At 40.5% G+C, this 19,247-nt stretch overlaps 2 protein-coding genes across 2 annotated transcripts; one reads left to right on the top strand and one right to left on the bottom strand.

Annotated features, from left to right (window-relative positions):
- Positions 1–947: 947 nt before the first annotated feature.
- Positions 948–9,684, bottom strand: slc25a1b (slc25a1 solute carrier family 25 member 1b). Its single transcript, XM_079179338.1, has 9 exons — positions 9,360–9,684; positions 6,214–6,321; positions 5,032–5,131; positions 4,234–4,372; positions 3,990–4,074; positions 3,517–3,621; positions 3,302–3,417; positions 3,147–3,220; positions 948–2,369 (listed from the first exon to the last, which is right to left on the bottom strand). The coding sequence occupies exons 1-9, from the start codon at positions 9,469–9,471 to the stop codon at positions 2,255–2,257; spliced, it is 954 nt and encodes a 317-aa protein (XP_079035464.1). The 5' UTR covers positions 9,472–9,684; the 3' UTR covers positions 948–2,254.
- Positions 9,685–10,211: 527 nt separating this feature from the next.
- LOC306710057 (non-selective voltage-gated ion channel VDAC2) lies at positions 10,212–18,723 on the top strand. Its single transcript, XM_079178434.1, has 9 exons — positions 10,212–10,351; positions 12,339–12,409; positions 12,940–12,989; positions 14,496–14,648; positions 14,787–14,839; positions 15,564–15,785; positions 16,362–16,512; positions 16,610–16,667; positions 17,760–18,723. Exons 2-9 carry the CDS (start codon positions 12,343–12,345, stop codon positions 17,849–17,851), a joined length of 846 nt encoding a protein of 281 aa, XP_079034560.1. The 5' UTR covers positions 10,212–10,351; positions 12,339–12,342; the 3' UTR covers positions 17,852–18,723.
- Positions 18,724–19,247: the final 524 nt, after the last annotated feature.

Below are 19,247 nucleotides of genomic sequence, written 5' to 3'. Positions count from 1 at the left end.
AATAACAATAAATATATATTATTCCAAAAAGGACCATTCTGCATAATGAGTACTTTTATTTTTGGTATTTTAAGTATATTCTGATGCTTTTACTTCTGCACTTTTACACGTCAACTTTTTAATGCAGGACTGGTACTTGTAAGAGTATTTATCCACTGTAGTATTGCTACTTTTACTCAAAGTTAGTACAAGGAACTTCCATGTTGTGTTGATTCTGGCGGCCCCTGTGGACTACAGTGGTAGTGTCTCTGAGCGCCAGAGTCTTTAGAAAACCTCTCATTTTACTGCAGCAGGGTCTGACAGTCTGCCCCTCTCAGTCCTGGTTCTGGTTCTCCTGTGCCTCCCTTCCCTCCAGCGGGTCCAGCAATACACTCTGCTCCTGGAGGAGGAGGAGGAGGAGGAGGAGGAGGAGACGCTGCTGCTGCTGCCGGTCTCTGCTAGAGGATCTGGGTCTGTCCACGGTGGACCGGTCTCTGCTGGAGGATCTGGGTCTGTCCATGGTGGACCGGTCTCTGCTGGAGTCTGAGCTGAAGGAGGTTCTGGTGAACCTGCATGATTTCATCTGGTTTCACCAGAATCCGACCCGGTGGCTCCGATGACGAGCATCAAGAATAACTCTATAGAAACAGACCATCTTCTCTCTGATGGTCTCTTTACTGATGGAGGTCTGATAGAGGATCAGGACTACACTGAGACTGGTTCATATAGAGGATCAGGACTACACTGGGACTGGTTCATATAGAGGATCAGGACTACACTGAGACTGGTTCATATAGAGGATCAGGACTACACTGAGACTGGTTCATATAGAGGATCAGGACTACACTGAGACTGGTTCATATAGAGGATCAGGACTACACTGAGACTGGTTCATATAGAGGATCAGGACTACACTGAGACTGGTTCTTCCATCACTCCTTATAGTTATAAATAAACACGACAAAATGAACGGTCTGATCAAATGTTTATTTGTGAGCATACTTGTTAGAATGAATTAGACTGAAGGCACAATACTTGGTTTTCATTATTCTTTTCATGTCCTAAAGATATTTAAATAGCTATGACATTATGAGTCTACATGTATGCAAGCTGCAGTAAACGTTTGTAAAACAACTAGTAGCATTGCATGCCAGACTCACAAGCTACAAACAGCCCAAAACATCGCTTTGAGCAGAAATTGGCACATTGGCTCGTCAGTTGGTGTAAAAAGTAAAAAGGCAATAATTAAAGTTAAAAATTAAAAACAGAATCTGCAATAAAAAGCAATCTTCAAGCACTCGTCCTTCCTGGAATGAGATGGAAGGCACTTTTAATGGCACTTCTCAATCAGGCAATTTAAAATTCAAAAGCAAAAACTCATCAAAAAAATAGTTTCGATGAATTTAGAAGATACGAACGTCTCAGAAATACCTCAGAAACCGCCTGGAATCAAACACCCGGCACCACCAACATGTGTGCAACAATATTAAAACATCTGTAGTGACTAAAGCACGTACAACACTCAATCATTCTTTATCTCAAAAGATCTCAAAATCAATACATAGGCACTTATTTTTTTTTAATATAGCATCTGGTAAGTTAATTGATTTAAAACGTCTCTGCAAAGTGAAATTCAAACACCTCAACAACTGTTTAGTGGAAATGTGCATTTCTAAAGAAGTTGTATGAATAATTAATAAAAACCTGCATCTCTGTGGATCCTACAATCGTGATTTAAGGCATTTAGTTGTTAATGTACCGGTTCGCCTCTGCAGCATAAGACGTCTGAACGTTAAACATCTCATCAGATTCTGGAATGAAATAATGAGTCTGAAAAGTCTTTACGAAAAGAAATCTGCATATAAAGAGGGCTTTAAAATCTTTCATCTCTGGTATAATCTCTCAGTTCAAGTATCATTTCTTCGTCTACAGTGTCTAAATCACATTACGTCGGGCATTGGTTTCTCTTTATATTAAGTATATCAAAGTGTTCCCGTTCCTCAAGTCGATCTGAGTAAAAGCCTCGTTCCTCCTCCCTGAGCTCTGAAGGAACGAACCCCTTTTGGAATTTAAGAAAAAGAACAGCAAGTGTGAGCAGCGAGTCTGCAGTCTGGAGCTTCTTTCTTCATGCAGACGACGCTTCCACTCGTAGTAGCTGAGTTATAAATAAAATCAAAGAACAGACCAATCCCTTTCTTTTCTCTAGAGGTAGATATTAGAACCTAGACTATTGACGTGAACGGGTGTCCTGAAGCTCTCGTTGGTCGCGTCCGTTTTAGTCCGTCTTCCAAACTTTGTTGAGGACCTTCACGACTTCCTCGTAGATGATGAAGACGATGGCCACGTCCATGCACACCCGACCCAGCCGGGGCACGGTACCTTTGTAGAACCTGAACGGGACAAAAAAAAAAGATGAGGTTTTCAATACTTATCACAAAGATGTGGTCGCCTTTCTACACAAAACACCACAATAGAATTATATGGGATGTTACACACGTTTTGATTGTTTCTGTATGTACAACAATCCCAAATGTGGGTACTTGGATCATAAACTGTACATCAGAAGCGGACTTAGTCGTCGTGACATCACCCATTGGTTTGTGGCAATTTGGCCGTCGCCATCTTGGCTTTTTTGCAGCTAGTGAACAGGAAGTTACCATATCTGGACTGAGGAGGAGTGACGTAGAGACGCCGTATACGTCTCTGGTAGAGACCTGTCAATCACTGTGTAGCCCCGCCCCTAAAGCATCCCCTGCTTTATGGTCTGTGTGACTCTAAATGGACCATCATTTACTAAATGAACATCATGCTGTATTGAAGAAGACTTGAAACTAGAGATTGAGACCATAAACTCATGTTTACAATGTTTACTGAGGTAATAAATCAAGAGAGAAGTAGAGTCATTTTCTCATAGACTTCTATACAACCAGAGGAGTCGCCCCCTGGTGGACATTAGAGAGAATGCAGCTTTAACACATGAAGCTTTGACTTCACTCTTCAGACCCGGAGGTTGCCTCTGACTTGGATGCATTCAAATGAATGCTGAATTATTGATGTGTAACGAGTGTGAATCCTTTAAAGACAGGAGACCGACTGTGCTGCAAATTACCGCTAAATAAATGCCTGTAAAGCGATTCTCCGTAAATCAACTCCGTCTGTAAACTTACGCCTTCGGTCCCTCGTGCTTCATGATCTTGGCAGCGCAGTCCATCGTGCTTTTGTACTTGTGAGCCTCGAGACCCTGTTAATAAATAAACACACAAACACGTTACTCAGACGTTAACGACGTGAGATTCACATTGAACATTGAAACTCAACCAACCTGCATTCTGGTCTTAATGACGTCCAGCGGAGTGTTTCCAAACACGCTGGCAGCTCCAGCAAGGGCTCCAAACATTCCAGTTATCAGAGGGTTCATGGCTTTGTTGGGGTCGTCGCCTTGAGTGTTTGAAAAGAACAAACAAAAGATGGTTCTTTGCATGTTTTTTGGAAATGCATGAGTGGTATATAAGAGACGGAGGTGATTGGCTCACACACCTTTGTACCAGTTCCTCAGGGAGGTCATGACGTAGAAGCGGATGGCCTGGTTGGAGCCTTGTTTCAATATGGTGGCTGTGAGGCCTTGGTAGGTCCCCTTCAGTCCTGCAGATACAGTATCAAGACCTTCATCAAAAACCAGAACCCTCACAGCCCTCAAGCTCAGGATCTAATGAGGCTGAGCAGCGATACGATCCCGCAAATAATAGAATCTACTGAGAGGCTGCAACTTATTCAAACAAAAAATTGTTTTTATTACACTTAAAATAAATAAAAGTGGTTGAAAGAAAACGTGCATTTTGCACCTACATTTTATCTGTAAAAGGAAGGTTTTATGTTTTTATATATTTTAAAATCTGCAGCACTTTGAGCTACACAGTCTGTATGAAATGTTCCTTATAAATAAAGATTATTATTAAATAAAAAGAAGAGTGATGCAACACATCCTGCACAGATGAAGACTCCGTCCTTACCTTCAACTCTAATAATCTCCCTCACTCCGTGGTAAAAGCCTTTGTACTTTGGGTTTGCTGATGTCTGATCGTGGATGAATTTCACCTAAAACAACATCATAACGATGATGAATGAACATGAACGAGATGGTATTTGCATGAGAGGACGATGCATCTTTAACTTGAGAGGAGGACTGGACGAGTGAAAGTGACACCTGGTGGCAATAATCCATAAATGCATCTTTAATAATGTTATTTTTTTTACCTTAACGGTCTCCATGGGACAAACTACAAAAATGGCCTCTGCGACTCCGGCGCCGAGGCCGCACATGAATCCTCGCTTGCTGTCCAGCTTTCCGTTTTCATCGCGCATTTTATTACTGATGAACTCAAACACCCCGAATCTGGAGTAGAAAAATAAGATTAACGAGTTAAAACAGAAAGTAACCGGCACACATTCTGACACAGCAACTACGGCACAGCGTTTCTATGAGACAATGGCTTTGCTCACGGTTAGTGGTCATTAATAAGCACAACTTTTAATATGGCCAGGTTGTGAAAAAAAGCTTTTAAAGGTTGGAATAAAACTAATTCAGAATATAAAAGCTTTATTCATAGTTTCTTTATAGCTGCAGACGGCTTATTAGAAGGTAAGTGAACATCTACTAAGAGATTATCACCATTTATAACATTAGCATATCAAATATAGCATTGTTACCAAATAGGTAGAATAAACACCAGCCAAAGAGGTTCATTTTTAACAACCTGGCAACCCAAACATCGTTCTTATCAGAGCTGAAATGATTATCCAATAAATCAATAAGTCGATTAACAGAAAACTAAATTGGCAACTATTTAGATAATTGATTCATTCAGTAATTAAGAAGTGATTTAAAACAGATAATCATGAGTTATCTGCTGTTCTCAACAGATTCATCCGGAATAAAAAGTTGTTAGTTGCAGCTTCAATCACCTGTAAAAAATAAGGTGCTCAGGTGTGTGTGTGTGTGCGCATGTGTACAGGTGTGTGTGCTCAGGTGTGTGTGTGTGTGTGTGTGTGTACCTGACAGCTGCTTTGGGGATGGATCCGTACACCAGAGAGCTCAGTCCTCTGTACAGACCCTTCACTCCGTGACCGTTCACCGTCTGCTTCACACAGTCCGCTGCAGGAGACAGAATTCATTCTGTGCTTCATGAAACAGAATCAGCTGCCTGTTATCAACCTCTTGCTTTAAAAACAAAAAGAAAATTCTATATTTTGTGACGCAGCCTTAGATCCTCATGTGGGGCCTTCTCCATCAGGGCCCCGAGCTGCCTGAGGAGACGAGGCTCCTAGAATCAGTGATCTCTTTTAAATCACTTAAAACACATTTTTATGAACTTTAACATGTAGTCATCTGGCCACCTTGCTATGTTTCCCGTAAAGATAATGAGCAAAGTCTACGTGTTCTGGGTTCCTCGTGTGTCTGCTGCAGCCTGAACAACAACAAACCTTCACACCGAGTTTCGAAAGAGAAACACGTTCGATGGCAAAGTTCACGAGCAGCTCAGTGAACAGATAACAGACGGTGAGTTACTACACAAACACACACTGTTACTACAGGACACAACGACCTCAGAGAGCTGCTGTTACTCATTTAGACGGATAGATACTTTATTATCTAACGCAATATTAATGCAAAACGTAAAAACAGAGCAAGAATAAAGATGATTTTGGATGATGTAAAAACACAAATACAGCTTGTGCATAAGGCTAACATAGCCAGCTACATGCAGCCTGAGAAACAGATAATAACTTTGAAGGGTTTTAATAATTAAACTACGCGTTCAGCAGTCTTTCCTCTCTGTTGATGATAATAAGTTGGTGATTTGAAGCAGGAAGCACGGCTTTGACAGGTAGTTTTATTTGCAAGAGGAAAAAATGTGTTTGTATTATTTTGCATTGATAATTTAATCAAATGTTTTATTGGTCATTAAACTCTTTCGTTCACGGAGCGACTGCTGGTCAAACATTGTTGGCTCTAGAAGACGTGATGTAATGTATGTTTTATGCAGATTTATGCAGCTCTCACACATTAACTCCACCTTCACCGAGGTAATAATAGGTAATAATAGGTAATAATAATAGGTAAGGTATCGAACCATGCGTTGACCATTGAGGTTCATCAAAGTGTCCGCACGTGGTTCCATCATCATCACCTTTGATTCTAGCAGAGAACTTAAAGGAAGCGGAAGCTCGACCCACCGATGCCTTTGTATTTGGGAGGGTTGGCCTTCTCGTCCAGCTGCAGCTGTGTTTTCACGTACTCTGTGGGGAAGGTGATGCAGATCTCGATGCCTCCCGCTATCCCGCCTGAAACAACGGTGAGAAACACGCCGTTAAGCACGGACTCATTCTGACGAGACAAGAACATGTTCAACGGTTTCTTTATTTGTGCATTTCAGAGAGAAGGAAGTATGAACAATGAAATGGAGTTTTTCTACTACTTTACACATGCAGATATGTGTTTTAACGTATTCTTTGTTCGTTTGTTTATCATGTTTTACTTGTTTATCATTTATTGTACATTTTCATATTTTATATTCTTAAATTATGTCTTTTACAATTGCAAAAGTACTGTAATAAACCCGATTCATGATCTTTTTGCAACGCTTCGTTGACCCTACTGAATAAAATGATGTTGTACTTTTACACTCAAATACTTCGTAGTTTCACAAAGTGTGAAGCATGATTTGTAAGTATGAGAAGTATTAAAAGTTTGGTTTTAAACGGGTCATAGTAATCACACTTATCTTGTTAAAGTATTCCTGCAGCTTTTTTCACAACTAAAGAATTATAATAAAACTTTATTTATATATAATGCACATTTCAGACAAAAACGTGCAATATAAAGTATAACATAATATAAATAAAAACAGAAATGCATTAAAAACGGCAGAATTGCTTCTTTAAAAGGGATAAAATATTAGAAATAAATACAAAAATAATATAAAGTAGATAAAGAACATTGTTGCTGGTGAGGCAACATAAAGTTGAAGTTTCTAGGTAAATAAGATGTGAAGTTTTCCTTTATTAGTTTATTAATCATCGTCTGTGTTTCACACATTAATAAGCAGCTCCACCTTAAAAACCCGGATGTCACACATCTGCCGTTGAACAGCAAACCGTCAGCTGGCAGCTGATTGGCTCAGCTGACCTCGGTGCGATTCGGCCCACAGACCCTCCCACCCATGGCCTGACTCCCAACTCTACACACACACACGCACACAACCCCACGCACACGCGCGCACACACGCGCACACACACACACATACACTTACAGCCGCTCCTCCGATGGGCTCCACGTGTTAAAGTGGAGGAAACAAGTTTGACACGGTACACCAGCTTCAGTTGACATCTCAGAATGCTCACACCACACCTTTGACGAGTGAGTTATTGTTTAAAAAAAAACACATTTTTGCAGAAGTAGAACAATAGACCTAAACACAGTTTTTCATTGATAAACGCTTGAATTAATCCACTGTTTGTGTATAATAAAAGGGGCTTTTATTGATGCTTTTAACGTGCATTGGTTCCACCAAAAGGCCGTGCAGAGAAACACAACACACCCGTTGTGCAATCACTGGATTGCAGCCTTCGGGCTGCACGCACAAGCATTCCTTTAGTTAAAGCTGCTGCAGCCGGACCGACAAATTAAACTTGCATTTAAAAAAACCCACAGTCACATCGTCTGCAAACAAGAATCTGTTTAGTTCAAACTCAGGGAAAAGACGTAGAACCAGTTTATCGAGTCAGACGTGTGCGAACACGTGAAGAAGTATTTTAGTGTGTATTCAGTGTTTATTTACTTCTTTCTTTTAAAGATACTTATCGTAATTTATTGTAAAACGTACAATATGTACCTCTGAGATGTAGTCGTGCCTCTTGATTACTTCCCACTACTCACTATAAAACATAGTATCTACAGCAGCTGTACTGCACATCTGGAATGATTAATGATTGTGCAACAAACAGCATTGATCCCCTGAACCTGTTGAACGTGAGCAGAAGCTGACGGAGCAAAGTGCTTTGTCATCGTCATGTAGACCTGAGGCCTCTGAGCTCACAGTGAAAGGTCACAAGGTCGAACAGAAAACACGCACAGCACTGCTGACGGGGGGGGGGGGGGCATGTACATTTACTAAGTACTGTACTTAGTACAACTTCAAGGTACTTGTACTTTATTTGATTATTCCCATTTAGAGGTAAATATTGTACTTTTTACTGTGATAAACTAAAGGATGAAGTGTTTCCTTTATGTGTTGATGATGAATGTTTGTGATAAACTGAAGGATGAAGTGTTTCTTTATGTGTTGATGTTGAATGTTTGTGATAAACTGAAGGATGAAGTGTTTCTTTATGTGTTGATGTTGAATGTTTCTGATAAACTGAAGGATGAAGTGTTCCTTTATGTGTTGATGTTGAATGTTTGCGATAAACTAAAGGATGAAGTGTTCCTTTGTGTTGATGATGAATGTTTGTGATAAACTGAAGGATGAAGTGTTCCTTTACGTGTTGATGATGAATGTTTGTGATAAACTGAAGGATGAAGTGTTTCCTTTACGTGTTGATGATGAATGTTTGTGATAAACTGAAGGATGAAGTGTTTCTTTATGTGTTGATGTTGAATGTTTGTGATAAACTGAAGGATGAAGTGTTCCTTTATGTGTTGATGTTGAATGTTTGTGATAAACTGAAGGATGAAGTGTTCCTTTATGTGTTGATGTTGAATGTTTATGATAAACTGAAGGATGAAGTGTTCCTTTATGTGTTGATGTTGAATGTTTGTGATAAACTGAAGGATGAAGTGTTCCCTTATTGTGTTGAATGTTTCAGTAGTTCAGTACTTCTTACTTGTAGTGGAGTCTTTTTACCGTGTGAAATCAGAACTTTTACTTAAGTAAAGGATCTATATACTTCTTGCACTACTGCCGACAGTAATGCACAGACACCTACATGAACTTTTAAGGTTCAGCAGCAACGTCTTTCTTACATCATGTTGATGTTGCAACATTACACTGACTGATTTTTCTGAGCGTCTATCACTGATTGACCAACGAGACCACCAGAGTTCATCATCTCAGTCTGTGTTTCTCTGGAAATGATCTGTGGATACAGTTTAAAAAAGGTTTAAAAGTGCTGCTCGAGTCATGAAGGAAGTGCATGAGTTAATTCACGAGTAGCGCTGCAGGATTCCCCATTTACTTTACCTTTAATATGTATTTAAGACAAGTGTAGTAAACAGTGGATCACATCTGCACGCACATGCACGCACACACGTTCACGCGCTTAAACTTTGTAAACAGCCCATGTGTGCAGGAAGGAGTCTGCGGAGTAAAACGTATTCTTACCGGCCAGGATCGCCTTCCCCGGGTGCGTGAGGTTGGCTTTCCTCGCCGGAGCTGCAGCCGCCAGACACCCGGGTCTGTAAAACGGGCTCACGAATCTCGGTTGTCCAGACATGACTGCGACACCTCCGGCTTAACTTTTCTTTATTTTGTTGTTGTTGTACGTGTCAAATACGGACGTGCTCGGTCGCTTCACACCCAGTCAGCACGCTTCGAGTCCGGATCCAGTCTGGGAGCACCTCGTGCAGGGGTCCCGATGCTGAAACATTGACCGTTGGACTTTCAGGTTCAGATCCGGAGCTGATAAAGTTACCCTCCGTGTTGCTCAGGGGCTGATAACGTCGAGTCAGTGTTCACTCCGGGCGGGGCAGGACACGACACTCCCCCCCCCACGGAAAAGAACGCCATGTTTGTCACTAACATTTAAGGAGGACCGGAGAGATTCTCTGCAAAGAGCTGAATTACATTTAATACGACGGACCGCCTGTAGAGGGCACTGATTCTCACACTCTTATACAGAGCTAAATACAAATATAGAAATACTCTTGTATACACACAATAATGTTTTCATTTATTTATTTAAATACGACTGTTTTTCACTCTTATGCAGAGATTATGAAAAAGAAAATACTCTTATTTTATTAATTTTATAAATGTATTATACCCAATGACCAGGGGCTTCATGTAAATACATTATAAATATTTCTGTAACCTTGATAAACTTTTATTCATACATTTCTTGATCTTTCTCTTCAATTAAACGTTTCTAACTGGTGTACAACTACTCGGTTGAGGTTTTGCGGATTTGTGGGTTTACCATCTTGGTTTTGTATCGACTCTTTGTTCGTCTTTCTCACTGCTACTGCGCATGCTCCATATGTCTCCTTCATTGTGCCCTATAGACACTACTAAACTAAGCTAACTGTCAATCCACTCAGCAGCATCACGACAGGGACAGTTCCACAGACTCCTCCTTCCAGACTCCTTTAGCACCGGTAAGGAGACATTTAATAAAATACAAATTAATCTTAATAAAGCTTTATAGTACGTGCATAACAACGTCTGTTACCAATCGCTGCCTAGATAACGGTTCGTTTCTCTCCAAGGTTAGCCTAGCATCGTGGGCGATTTAAGCTAACGGTTAGCTGTTATGTAATGATGTTTTAGCCTTTTAATGCACAGTTTAATCTTGGTTGATGAGGTTTAATAGTGCAAAGATTCACGTTAGCTACGCATTTAGCCACTTTATTAGCTCGGTGTGTGGCTAGCTAGCTAGCTAACCTGCAAAGGTGTGTGTGTGTGTGTGTGTGTGTGTGTGTGTGCAAGCAGAATGCAATGAGCAGTAACTAACTAGCTATACCAGCTAGTCAGTGTCCATCTGTCCTCTCCTTTTTATTGCTAGTTAGCTAGCTGTTAGCTTGTTACTGCAGCTCACACAGCAGCTAGCTAGCTAGCTAGCAGTCAACCCCCCACACACACCTCTGTTCACCGGCCCATCTGCTGTCCTTTGTCCCAGAATAAGATGCTGCACCAAATCTTGTAAATGCATGAAAATACAGAGACTTTAAAAAAAAATGTAAAAGCAGCTGTTCAGTCAGTGGACTCATCTCCAGCAGCAGCATCACCAGCATCAGGGCCCTTCTTCTTTACAACCTTGAGAGCCTTTTGTTCTGATGCTTGAGCCTCTGCTAGCTCAGCTATTTAAACTATTTCTGTATATACGTGTGCTCATATTCTGAAACATATGTTTGTGGCTTTATATCTTATTTGTTGAGCTCATTTGCTGTTCAGCATCCCAGCTGCCTCTTAAGGAACAGCTTGTTCCCTTTCTGCTGGAGCTCACCTGCAAACGTGGTTGTTTGATTATATGATATCTATTGCATTGTTGAAAGTGTATCGACTGTTAATTTAAATGTAAACTGTTAAATGCCCTGTGAGGGGAAGCTTTCCTAGAGGTGCACCATCACGGATGACTTGAATGTGACCGGCTCCCCCGATGATGAATAGATTAGATGAGATTCATTTTTACCCGACAAATACCTGCTGATGATTGTCTTGGTTATTACAGTTATTAAAATGTCAGTAAATATATATAAATATTGCATAATAAATTATGCAAAATATATCTTATTTAAAGTGCTATTCATACACCAAATGTTTCCAAAGTGTACAAAATAAAGATAAAATAAAACTTCATTAATCCAGAGTTTCATTAAAGAGAACAGAAGAATAAAACATAATAAACATAAACATATATATGAACAACAGAATAACAATTATTAAGTGTCACATAAGTAATACTGACACCATTACGAAAAAGAAGAGTAAGGTAAATAAATCAAGTAAATATATAAATACAGATAAAGAAGTTCTACTCACACCGGTGGAGGAAACTAAAATAGAAAAGTAATATTGACGATATTGTAAACATAATAGAAAGTTATATTGCACAGAGATTAATGAATACAAAACTGCACATGAAATAGAAAATGTAATAAAAATGCAGTAAAGTGCAGAATTATGTAAATAATTTTATGCAGAATAAAATATAACAATGTATTATGGAATGGCCAGTAAAGGGTATTAATACACTAGATGTATACAGAATGTATAGTGCAACTATAGGATAAAGTACACAGTGCAGGTACAGTATAAAATACATAATGTGGAGTTACAAGTACTTCATAATAATTAATAATAGTAGACATTATATACAGAGTAAACAGCTGGACGCTCTGAATACGGTGTACTCGCTTAGCTATAGATCTGATATACACAGTACTCTCAGTGGTGTACAAATACTCTGTAGTTCAGCACAGCGTCGACAGTAGTACAACGTGTGTGTATGTGAGAGTCTTTCTAGTACAAGTGCAGTACGTAGTAAGTGAGGCAGCAGTTCATCGACATTAATCCCTCACAAGAAGAAGAGACGTATGTGAACGTGAGAGTCTCTGACCTCGTTACCGACGTTCTCTCCTGCAGCACGATGGCCGTCCCTCCTTCATACTCGGACCTGGGCAAGGCCGCCAAGGACATCTTCAGCAAAGGCTACGGTGAGTTCAGTCTGAGCGCCGAACGGTAAATAAGGAACCGGTAGAACACGCAGCCGTTTAGCATACAGACTGATGAAGTACCTTTAAAGTAGGTGTGTAGTATACAAATATGAACAAAATAACATTATTGTAACACAATGATGTGTGATCGTTGCTGATTCAATTTAATACAAAGGTACTTTACTTTTTATCAAAATGATGCAAAACATTCTTATTCTGTAAAATGTGACGCTTCAGCCAAGAAACGTTAGCTTAGCTTAGCATAAAAAAGCACGTAATTAACATGTTATAGCACTTTTGTTTAATCTGTACAAAACCTGAAATGTTATAAGGACAAGTTGTGGTTTTACAGGGTATTATGTGCAAGACTTTATGCTAAGCTAAGCTAGCCGTCTCCTGGCTCCAGCTATTTTCTCTATTGCTAATGATTTATATAAATGTTTTTTTGGGACAAACGTATATCCAACACTGTTCCTCTACATCTTCTTGCACTGCGTTTGTGCTCACCTCTGTCTCTGTGAACAAACCAGGCTTTGGAGTTGTGAAGCTGGACCTGAAGACCAAATCACAGAGCGGAGTGGTGAGGAAGCTTTTGTCATTTCTTTCTCGATGCTTTCTGCCTTCCCTTGTCCTGCGTACCTCCTAAAATGACCCTCCGCTTCTACCTGAACTGCCGCTGTAACCCGGAGCGTGAAGGTTTCCCGGTGTCGGCTGATGCCGATCTGCTCGGCTGAACTTGTTCTCCGTCTTAAAAGAAACACGACAATAAACCCCCGTTTGTGTGTTTGTGGCCTGTGTGTCTCCTAACCGCTGCTCTGTCTCCACGCTGCTGCTCTTCTGCACCGGACTCTAATGTAGATGGTAAGATGGTGTCACAGCTGCTGTTTATGCAGAATAATTACCACCGACATCGTTCGTCTTTGTGATCGTTCACGCAGCATGAGTATCTGTGTTGTTGCTTTCCGTGTTCGGTCATCGCTCACAATCACATCGAACCTTTCATTTTTCAGTTTAGGGCGACATTTCCCATCATCAATGAACTCGAGGCCTAAATCACAACTTTCATCTCTGAATTATATTCGATTGATTCTTTGGACGATAGAATATTTCGTGATATCACAAAGTTTTCCAGGATACGATCGATATGAGACGATATCATCTGCTCATTTAATTCAATCAGTTACATTTATGTCAACTCACTAAAAGCAGTTTTTAAATTCCGCGGCTCTTACAGACATTTAAATGAATAAAAATAATAAAAACGTGAATGTTTAGTCGCGGAAATGGCGACACAAGATAAAGGATACGATATCCTCAAGATGACGATATGCAACGATGATTTTCCTTTTGCACCGATATTAAAATGTCAGTAAATATATATATACAAACTCAGCAGATTCCAGTGTTTCCTCCATCAATCCTCATCTTCTTTGTTTTAGTGAAACACAAACATGCAGAAGAGACCAAATAAAACACAATATCACAAATACAGACACTTACAGACTCCTCTGGATATTCACCACTAACGGCGTTTAATGATTTAAGACTTTGTTTTATCATAATTTACATCATGACATCATTACTCATCAGTTTTCTGTCCATCGTATGTTCCTGGTGTCCTGCATGGGTTCATGTTCGGGTCTCTGGTCGTCTGTCTGTTGTGTTTTATTTACAGTTTAATCATGATTTCACATTTCGTCTGTCGTGTCTGTTGTTTAACGTCTCTCCATATTTAGCTCATAATGCTTCGTATATAACTAGATCTGAACCAAATGTTTTTCTACGTTTTTTATTCGACGTCTGTCGTCATGTTTTATGACGTCGTCGCCCTAAAAGACAAAGTATTGTTTGTTATTGTAGTTATATGAATTAAATATGTTCGTGCAGCAAGCGGGAGAGTCTTATACTGAGGTTATATTCTTTGTCTTTAGTTTTTATCAAATCAACTTTCTTTAATGAAGATATTAGTGAAACGCCAACAAATACAGATTGAAGCTGAATATCTCGTTAGATAATCTGACCTCAGTCCAGATGTTACTGCGTCTCGTCCACGTCTTTGTGCTCATAACCGATGTCCTCCCGTCAGGAGTTCAACACATCTGGATCCAGCAACACGGACACGGGGAAGGCCGCCGGGAGCCTGGAGACCAAATACAAGATGAAGGAGCTCGGCCTGAGCTTCAACCAGAAGTGGAACACGGACAACACGCTGTCCACCGAGGTCACCGTGGAGGACCAGGTACGTCAGGACACACACACACACACACACACACACACACACACACACACACACACACACACACACACACACACACACACACACACACACACACAGCATTGTTTAACACGAAGGTTTAACACTTTGCTTTACCTACAGCTGACTGAAGGACTGAAGGTTGCTCTGGATACGTCTTTTGTACCAAACACAGGGTGAGACGACGCTCGTTTGTATGAATCTGTGATATTAAATGAAACGTTATGAAGTGATTGTGGATCATTTCCTTAAAGTAGGAAAACCTCTCCGTGGTTTTTTGTGTTTTTCTTGTTTAAAATGTGCTATTTTCACCTATAAACATTATTTACACTTTATATTTCCAACCTAATATGTGTAATAATGTGTAAAAATATAATTATATTGTATTATTATCTTCCTTTTTTACAATTGGCTTATTTATTGTAACTTTATTGTTCCATCTGTTGTTTCTTTGTATTGCTTTCTACTGATTGTTCTGTCCACTTTGCTGTGGGACTAATAACGGGTTACTTTATCTTATCTTAAAGATGACATTACATTAATATACCGAATATTATAATAATAATAATAATATACCTAATTTAAAAACACCTCACAAACATAGTTCCATACTCTTAAAAGATGTTTCCTCAAACCGCTGCTCGCTGTGGTTTTAATCAAACAAACTGGAGGAAATAGAGCTTCTGTTTGGGACTATTTTCAGCGGCGGATGAATCCACATGTGGAGCTCTAGTCAGTGTTTGTATAAGCAACAGTGAGGCTCATTGGTGTGATTTCTTTTTAAGAGATATCAGGTTTGTTGGTAGATATGTTCGTTGGTAGTTTTTGTGTTTTCATGGGACAATAAGAAGCAATGAATCTGAGAGATGAACCTTTAACGCTGTGAATCCATATTCTCAGTAAGAAGAGTGGAAAGCTGAAGACGGCCTACAAGCGCGACTTCGTGAACCTGGGCTGCGACGTGGACTTCGAGGGTCCCATCATCCACGCCGCCGCCGTGTTGGGCTACGAGGGCTGGATCGCCGGCTACCAGATGGCCTTCGACACGGCCAAGTCCAAGCTGGCCCAGAACAACTTCGCCCTCGGGTACAAAGCCGGAGACTTCCAGCTGCACACCAACGTGTGAGTACTTCACCGATTACAGTCCGGAAGAAGACAACATCAACGGCTCTTCTAGTTTTTAAAATAAACTCTGAAACAACTTCCTGTAAGAAGATCAGTCGAACATCAAGGTTCAGACCAGACGGGAAAGCTCCGGTTCATGCTTCATGTGTTAAAGCTGCATTCTCTCTAATGTCCACCAGGGGGCGACTCCTCTGGTTGTATAGAAGTCTATGAGAAAATGACTCTACTTCTCTCTTGATTTATTACCTCAGTAAACATTGTAAACATGAGTTTATGGTCTCAATCTCTAGTTTCAAGTCTTCTTCAATACAGCATGATGTTCATTTAGTAAATGATGGTCCATTTAGAGTCACACAGACCATAAAGCAGGGGATGCTTTAGGGGCGGGGCTACACAGTGATTGACAGGTCTCTACCAGAGACGTATACGGCGTCTCTACGTCACTCCTCCTCAGTCCAGATGTGGTCACTTCCTGTTCACTGGTTGCAAAAAAGCCAAGATGGCGAACTCCAGGCTTCATAACATCCATAAACCAGTGGGTGACTAGTGTCCTCTGAATCTTTCCCGTCTCAGTAACGACGGGACCGAGTTCGGCGGCTCCATCTACCAGAAGGTGAACGAGGAGCTGGAGACGGCGGTGACTCTGGCCTGGACCGCCGGCAGCAACAACACTCGCTTCGGCATCGCCGCCAAATACAAGCTGGACAAAGACGCCTCTCTGTCTGTGAGTGCTGCTGGTTTCTGCTCCTCTGTGAAGGCAGATTCTCACAAACTATTCTGCCATTTTGTTTTAACGTCTCATCACGTTTTAACCCCCGCAGGCCAAAGTCAACAATGCCAGTCTGATCGGAGTGGGTTACACTCAGAGCCTCCGGCCAGGTAGGCGTCTAATCTCACTGTGAGGAGTCCTCCAAGGCTCAGAGAACAGTTTCCCCTTCAGACCTTTTTACAACAAGCGTTACAATGTTTAGGGGAAAACATGGAGGCTCTACATGTTATAAAAATTCACGTTTCAGCCCCTCCTCTCCTCTCTCCTCTCTCCTCCTCTCCTCTCTCCTCCTCTCCTCTCCTCTCTCCTCCTCTCCTCCTCAATCATGACTTCATAGTTTCACTGAGGAGCTCATAATTTAATGTTTTTCACAGAATCTGGTTGAAGTGAACGCTTTATTTTAAATGTTTTTGATGAAATATCGATATATTTGAAGCTTTGTTTTAGTCGCTTCTCCTGACGAAACCGTTCATCGCACATGATGCGTTCAATGACCGTCGGAAAGATGAAAACCTGATAACGCCGGCTGTGATAAATGGTGTAGTTTCGGCGATTGTTTGAAGAAAACATGCTTTTTAATGCTGCCGGCGTGTTTTTGGGTTCAGAGTGTTTCTAAGAAGCTGAACCCTGAAAGAGTTCAACAGGTTATGAACGACCTCACCACGTCTGCTGTGATTGGTTGACACGTGAATCACGTTGTCATAACGCTTATTACTAAAGCAATATAAGTCGGGTTCAACGCTGTCAGCACAGGCAGCTGTTTTTTTTTATTGAAAACGCCAAATTCCGGTTCAGCCGGTTCTGAAAATCAAACCGGTTTCAGCTCGAAATTCGACCGGAAGAACCTGAACCCGAACAAACCGTCGTATCACAACACCGACTGCAAGTCTGAACGCGTTTCCTCCCTCTGACGGGAAAACACCAACATTCAAATAGACCGGAGCAGTTTCTTTTTTCTTCTGCTGCTTTCCATCCGGCCCAGGTCACTTTAATTTAATTAATTATATCACTATTATTATTATTATGATGTTCTGCTGGGAAGATCTCACAGAAAAGTGATGAATAAATTAAATAAATCCGTGAATTTAGTCAATAATTGCAGTTTGTATCGTCCCTTCAGTACATTTATTGATGTCCTGTTCATATTAAATAAAGTTATTGAACATAAAGGTCGTACGTTAACGTGCGTCGTGTCTCTGCAGGTGTGAAGGTCACTCTCTCGGCTCTGATCGACGGGAAGAACTTCAACGCCGGCGGTCACAAAGTCGGGATGGGCTTCGAGCTGGAGGCGTAACGAGGAGAACAAAGAAAAGAGGAAAAAGAAAAGAGACCCCCGAACCACATCGACCCCCCCCCCCCCCCACACACACACACACACACACACACACACACACACACTTCCTCCATCGTCCACACGTTTCACGAGCATCTTCTGACGGTGACGGCGGCGCCTCGGCGTCGAGCTTAAACAGACGCGTTGCGAGGTCGTCGGTCCTGAAACTTGAGTGGATCGTTAGACACTAATTTATTCCCCCGTAGCTCCTCGTTGATGTGTAGCTTCTGTTTTTCGGTCGCGTCTTACTTTCCTTAAATAAAAGCATGTAAGAAAGAAAGAAAGAAAGCGTGGAGCTCAAAGCTTATTTGCTCAGTTAAAAATATATAAAAAGGTTTCTGAGTGTCTGTTTCGTTTGGAGCACTTGTTACTATTTAATCCGTGATGAACATATGACTGAAATATTGAGGCTGAGAGGACGATTGAAGGATATTTTACAATGATGAAAGTCTGCTCAGATGCTCCTCCTCTGGATCCTTTGTCTTTACCGGTAGGTGAAATCAATGTCGTGGAATCTTCTCATGTAGTTAGTTTGCATTTCTACACTATTGTTTTCATCTATCCGTCACAAAGAACAGTGAGGAGATATATTGTTTGCGTCTGTTTCCTCTCGTTGCTTTCTTCTCTTCTCAATAAAAACAACCTACACTCCTCAGATCTGTACATACAACAGTTTATTGACCTGATCTCTAACATGACTATCCTGTTTGTTTCTGATATGTTTGTGTTTTTTCTCTCCCTCTAATTGTGACGTTATGATTCTACGGCTCATTTTTCTTTGTCACTTAGAAACGGTACCTCATTTTTTTCCAATGTCAATTAAGGGAATTCAAATAATAAAAAAAAAGAAATTCAAAATCTTGTCTCATACAAGTTGTCACTTTCTTCTTCTCCACATAAGGTAGAACAAATACGCTGACTTTGGGCTGAACGGTTTGTCAGCTTTTACATTTGAAAAGCTTAAAGAAATACACAAAATCATCAATTTGAATAATTATTAAATACAATTATTTATTGGCTTATTGGAGTCAATCTTTTTAAATCAACTTTCTTTAATAAATATAACTCAGACAGTTTTTTAATTGCATGAACATTTATGTTTTTAAAAGGCTAAACGCCAACAAATACGGATTAAAACAGGATATTCTGTTAGATAAAAACATTTTTCAATAGATTTTGACTTTTTGGACTCGACTATAAGGTTGGATATTTACTTTTTTGTCCACATGGTACTGTACTCTAACTCTTAAATCTACCAGTAACACAATAAATTACACTTGCATATTTTAGTATTTGACTGGTAGCTGGTGCTGATTTTTTGTTTGCAACGTAAAGATCCTAAGCAGCCACCACTGGA

The sequence above is a fragment of the Pholis gunnellus genome (genome assembly GCF_910591455.1).
Source record: "Pholis gunnellus genome assembly, chromosome: 18".
In the NCBI taxonomy this organism is placed as follows: domain Eukaryota; kingdom Metazoa; phylum Chordata; class Actinopteri; order Perciformes; family Pholidae; genus Pholis; species Pholis gunnellus.
The sequence above is the reverse complement of the archived record's forward strand: the minus strand, read 5'-3'. Positions and strand labels throughout refer to the sequence as shown.

What these genes read in the sequence shown, in the direction of transcription:
- LOC306710057 (XM_079178434.1), top strand. Translation starts at nt 12,343, where the DNA reads ATGGCCGTCCCTCCTTCATACTCGGACCTGGGCAAGGCCGCCAAGGAC. An exon ending in ACAAAGACGCCTCTCTGTCT is followed by an intron (nt 16,513 to 16,609) that starts GTGAGTGCTGCT and finishes TAACCCCCGCAG; the next exon opens with GCCAAAGTCAACAATGCCAG. An exon ending in CACTCAGAGCCTCCGGCCAG is followed by an intron (nt 16,668 to 17,759) that starts GTAGGCGTCTAA and finishes GTGTCTCTGCAG; the next exon opens with GTGTGAAGGTCACTCTCTCG.
- slc25a1b (XM_079179338.1), bottom strand. Translation starts at nt 9,471, where the DNA reads ATGTCTGGACAACCGAGATTCGTGAGCCCGTTTTACAGACCCGGGTGT. An exon ending in GGGGAAGGCGATCCTGGCCG is followed by an intron (nt 6,322 to 9,359) that starts GTAAGAATACGT and finishes CCGTTGTTTCAG; the next exon opens with GCGGGATAGCGGGAGGCATC. An exon ending in TCATTAAGACCAGAATGCAG is followed by an intron (nt 3,221 to 3,301) that starts GTTGGTTGAGTT and finishes ATTTATTAACAG; the next exon opens with GGTCTCGAGGCTCACAAGTA.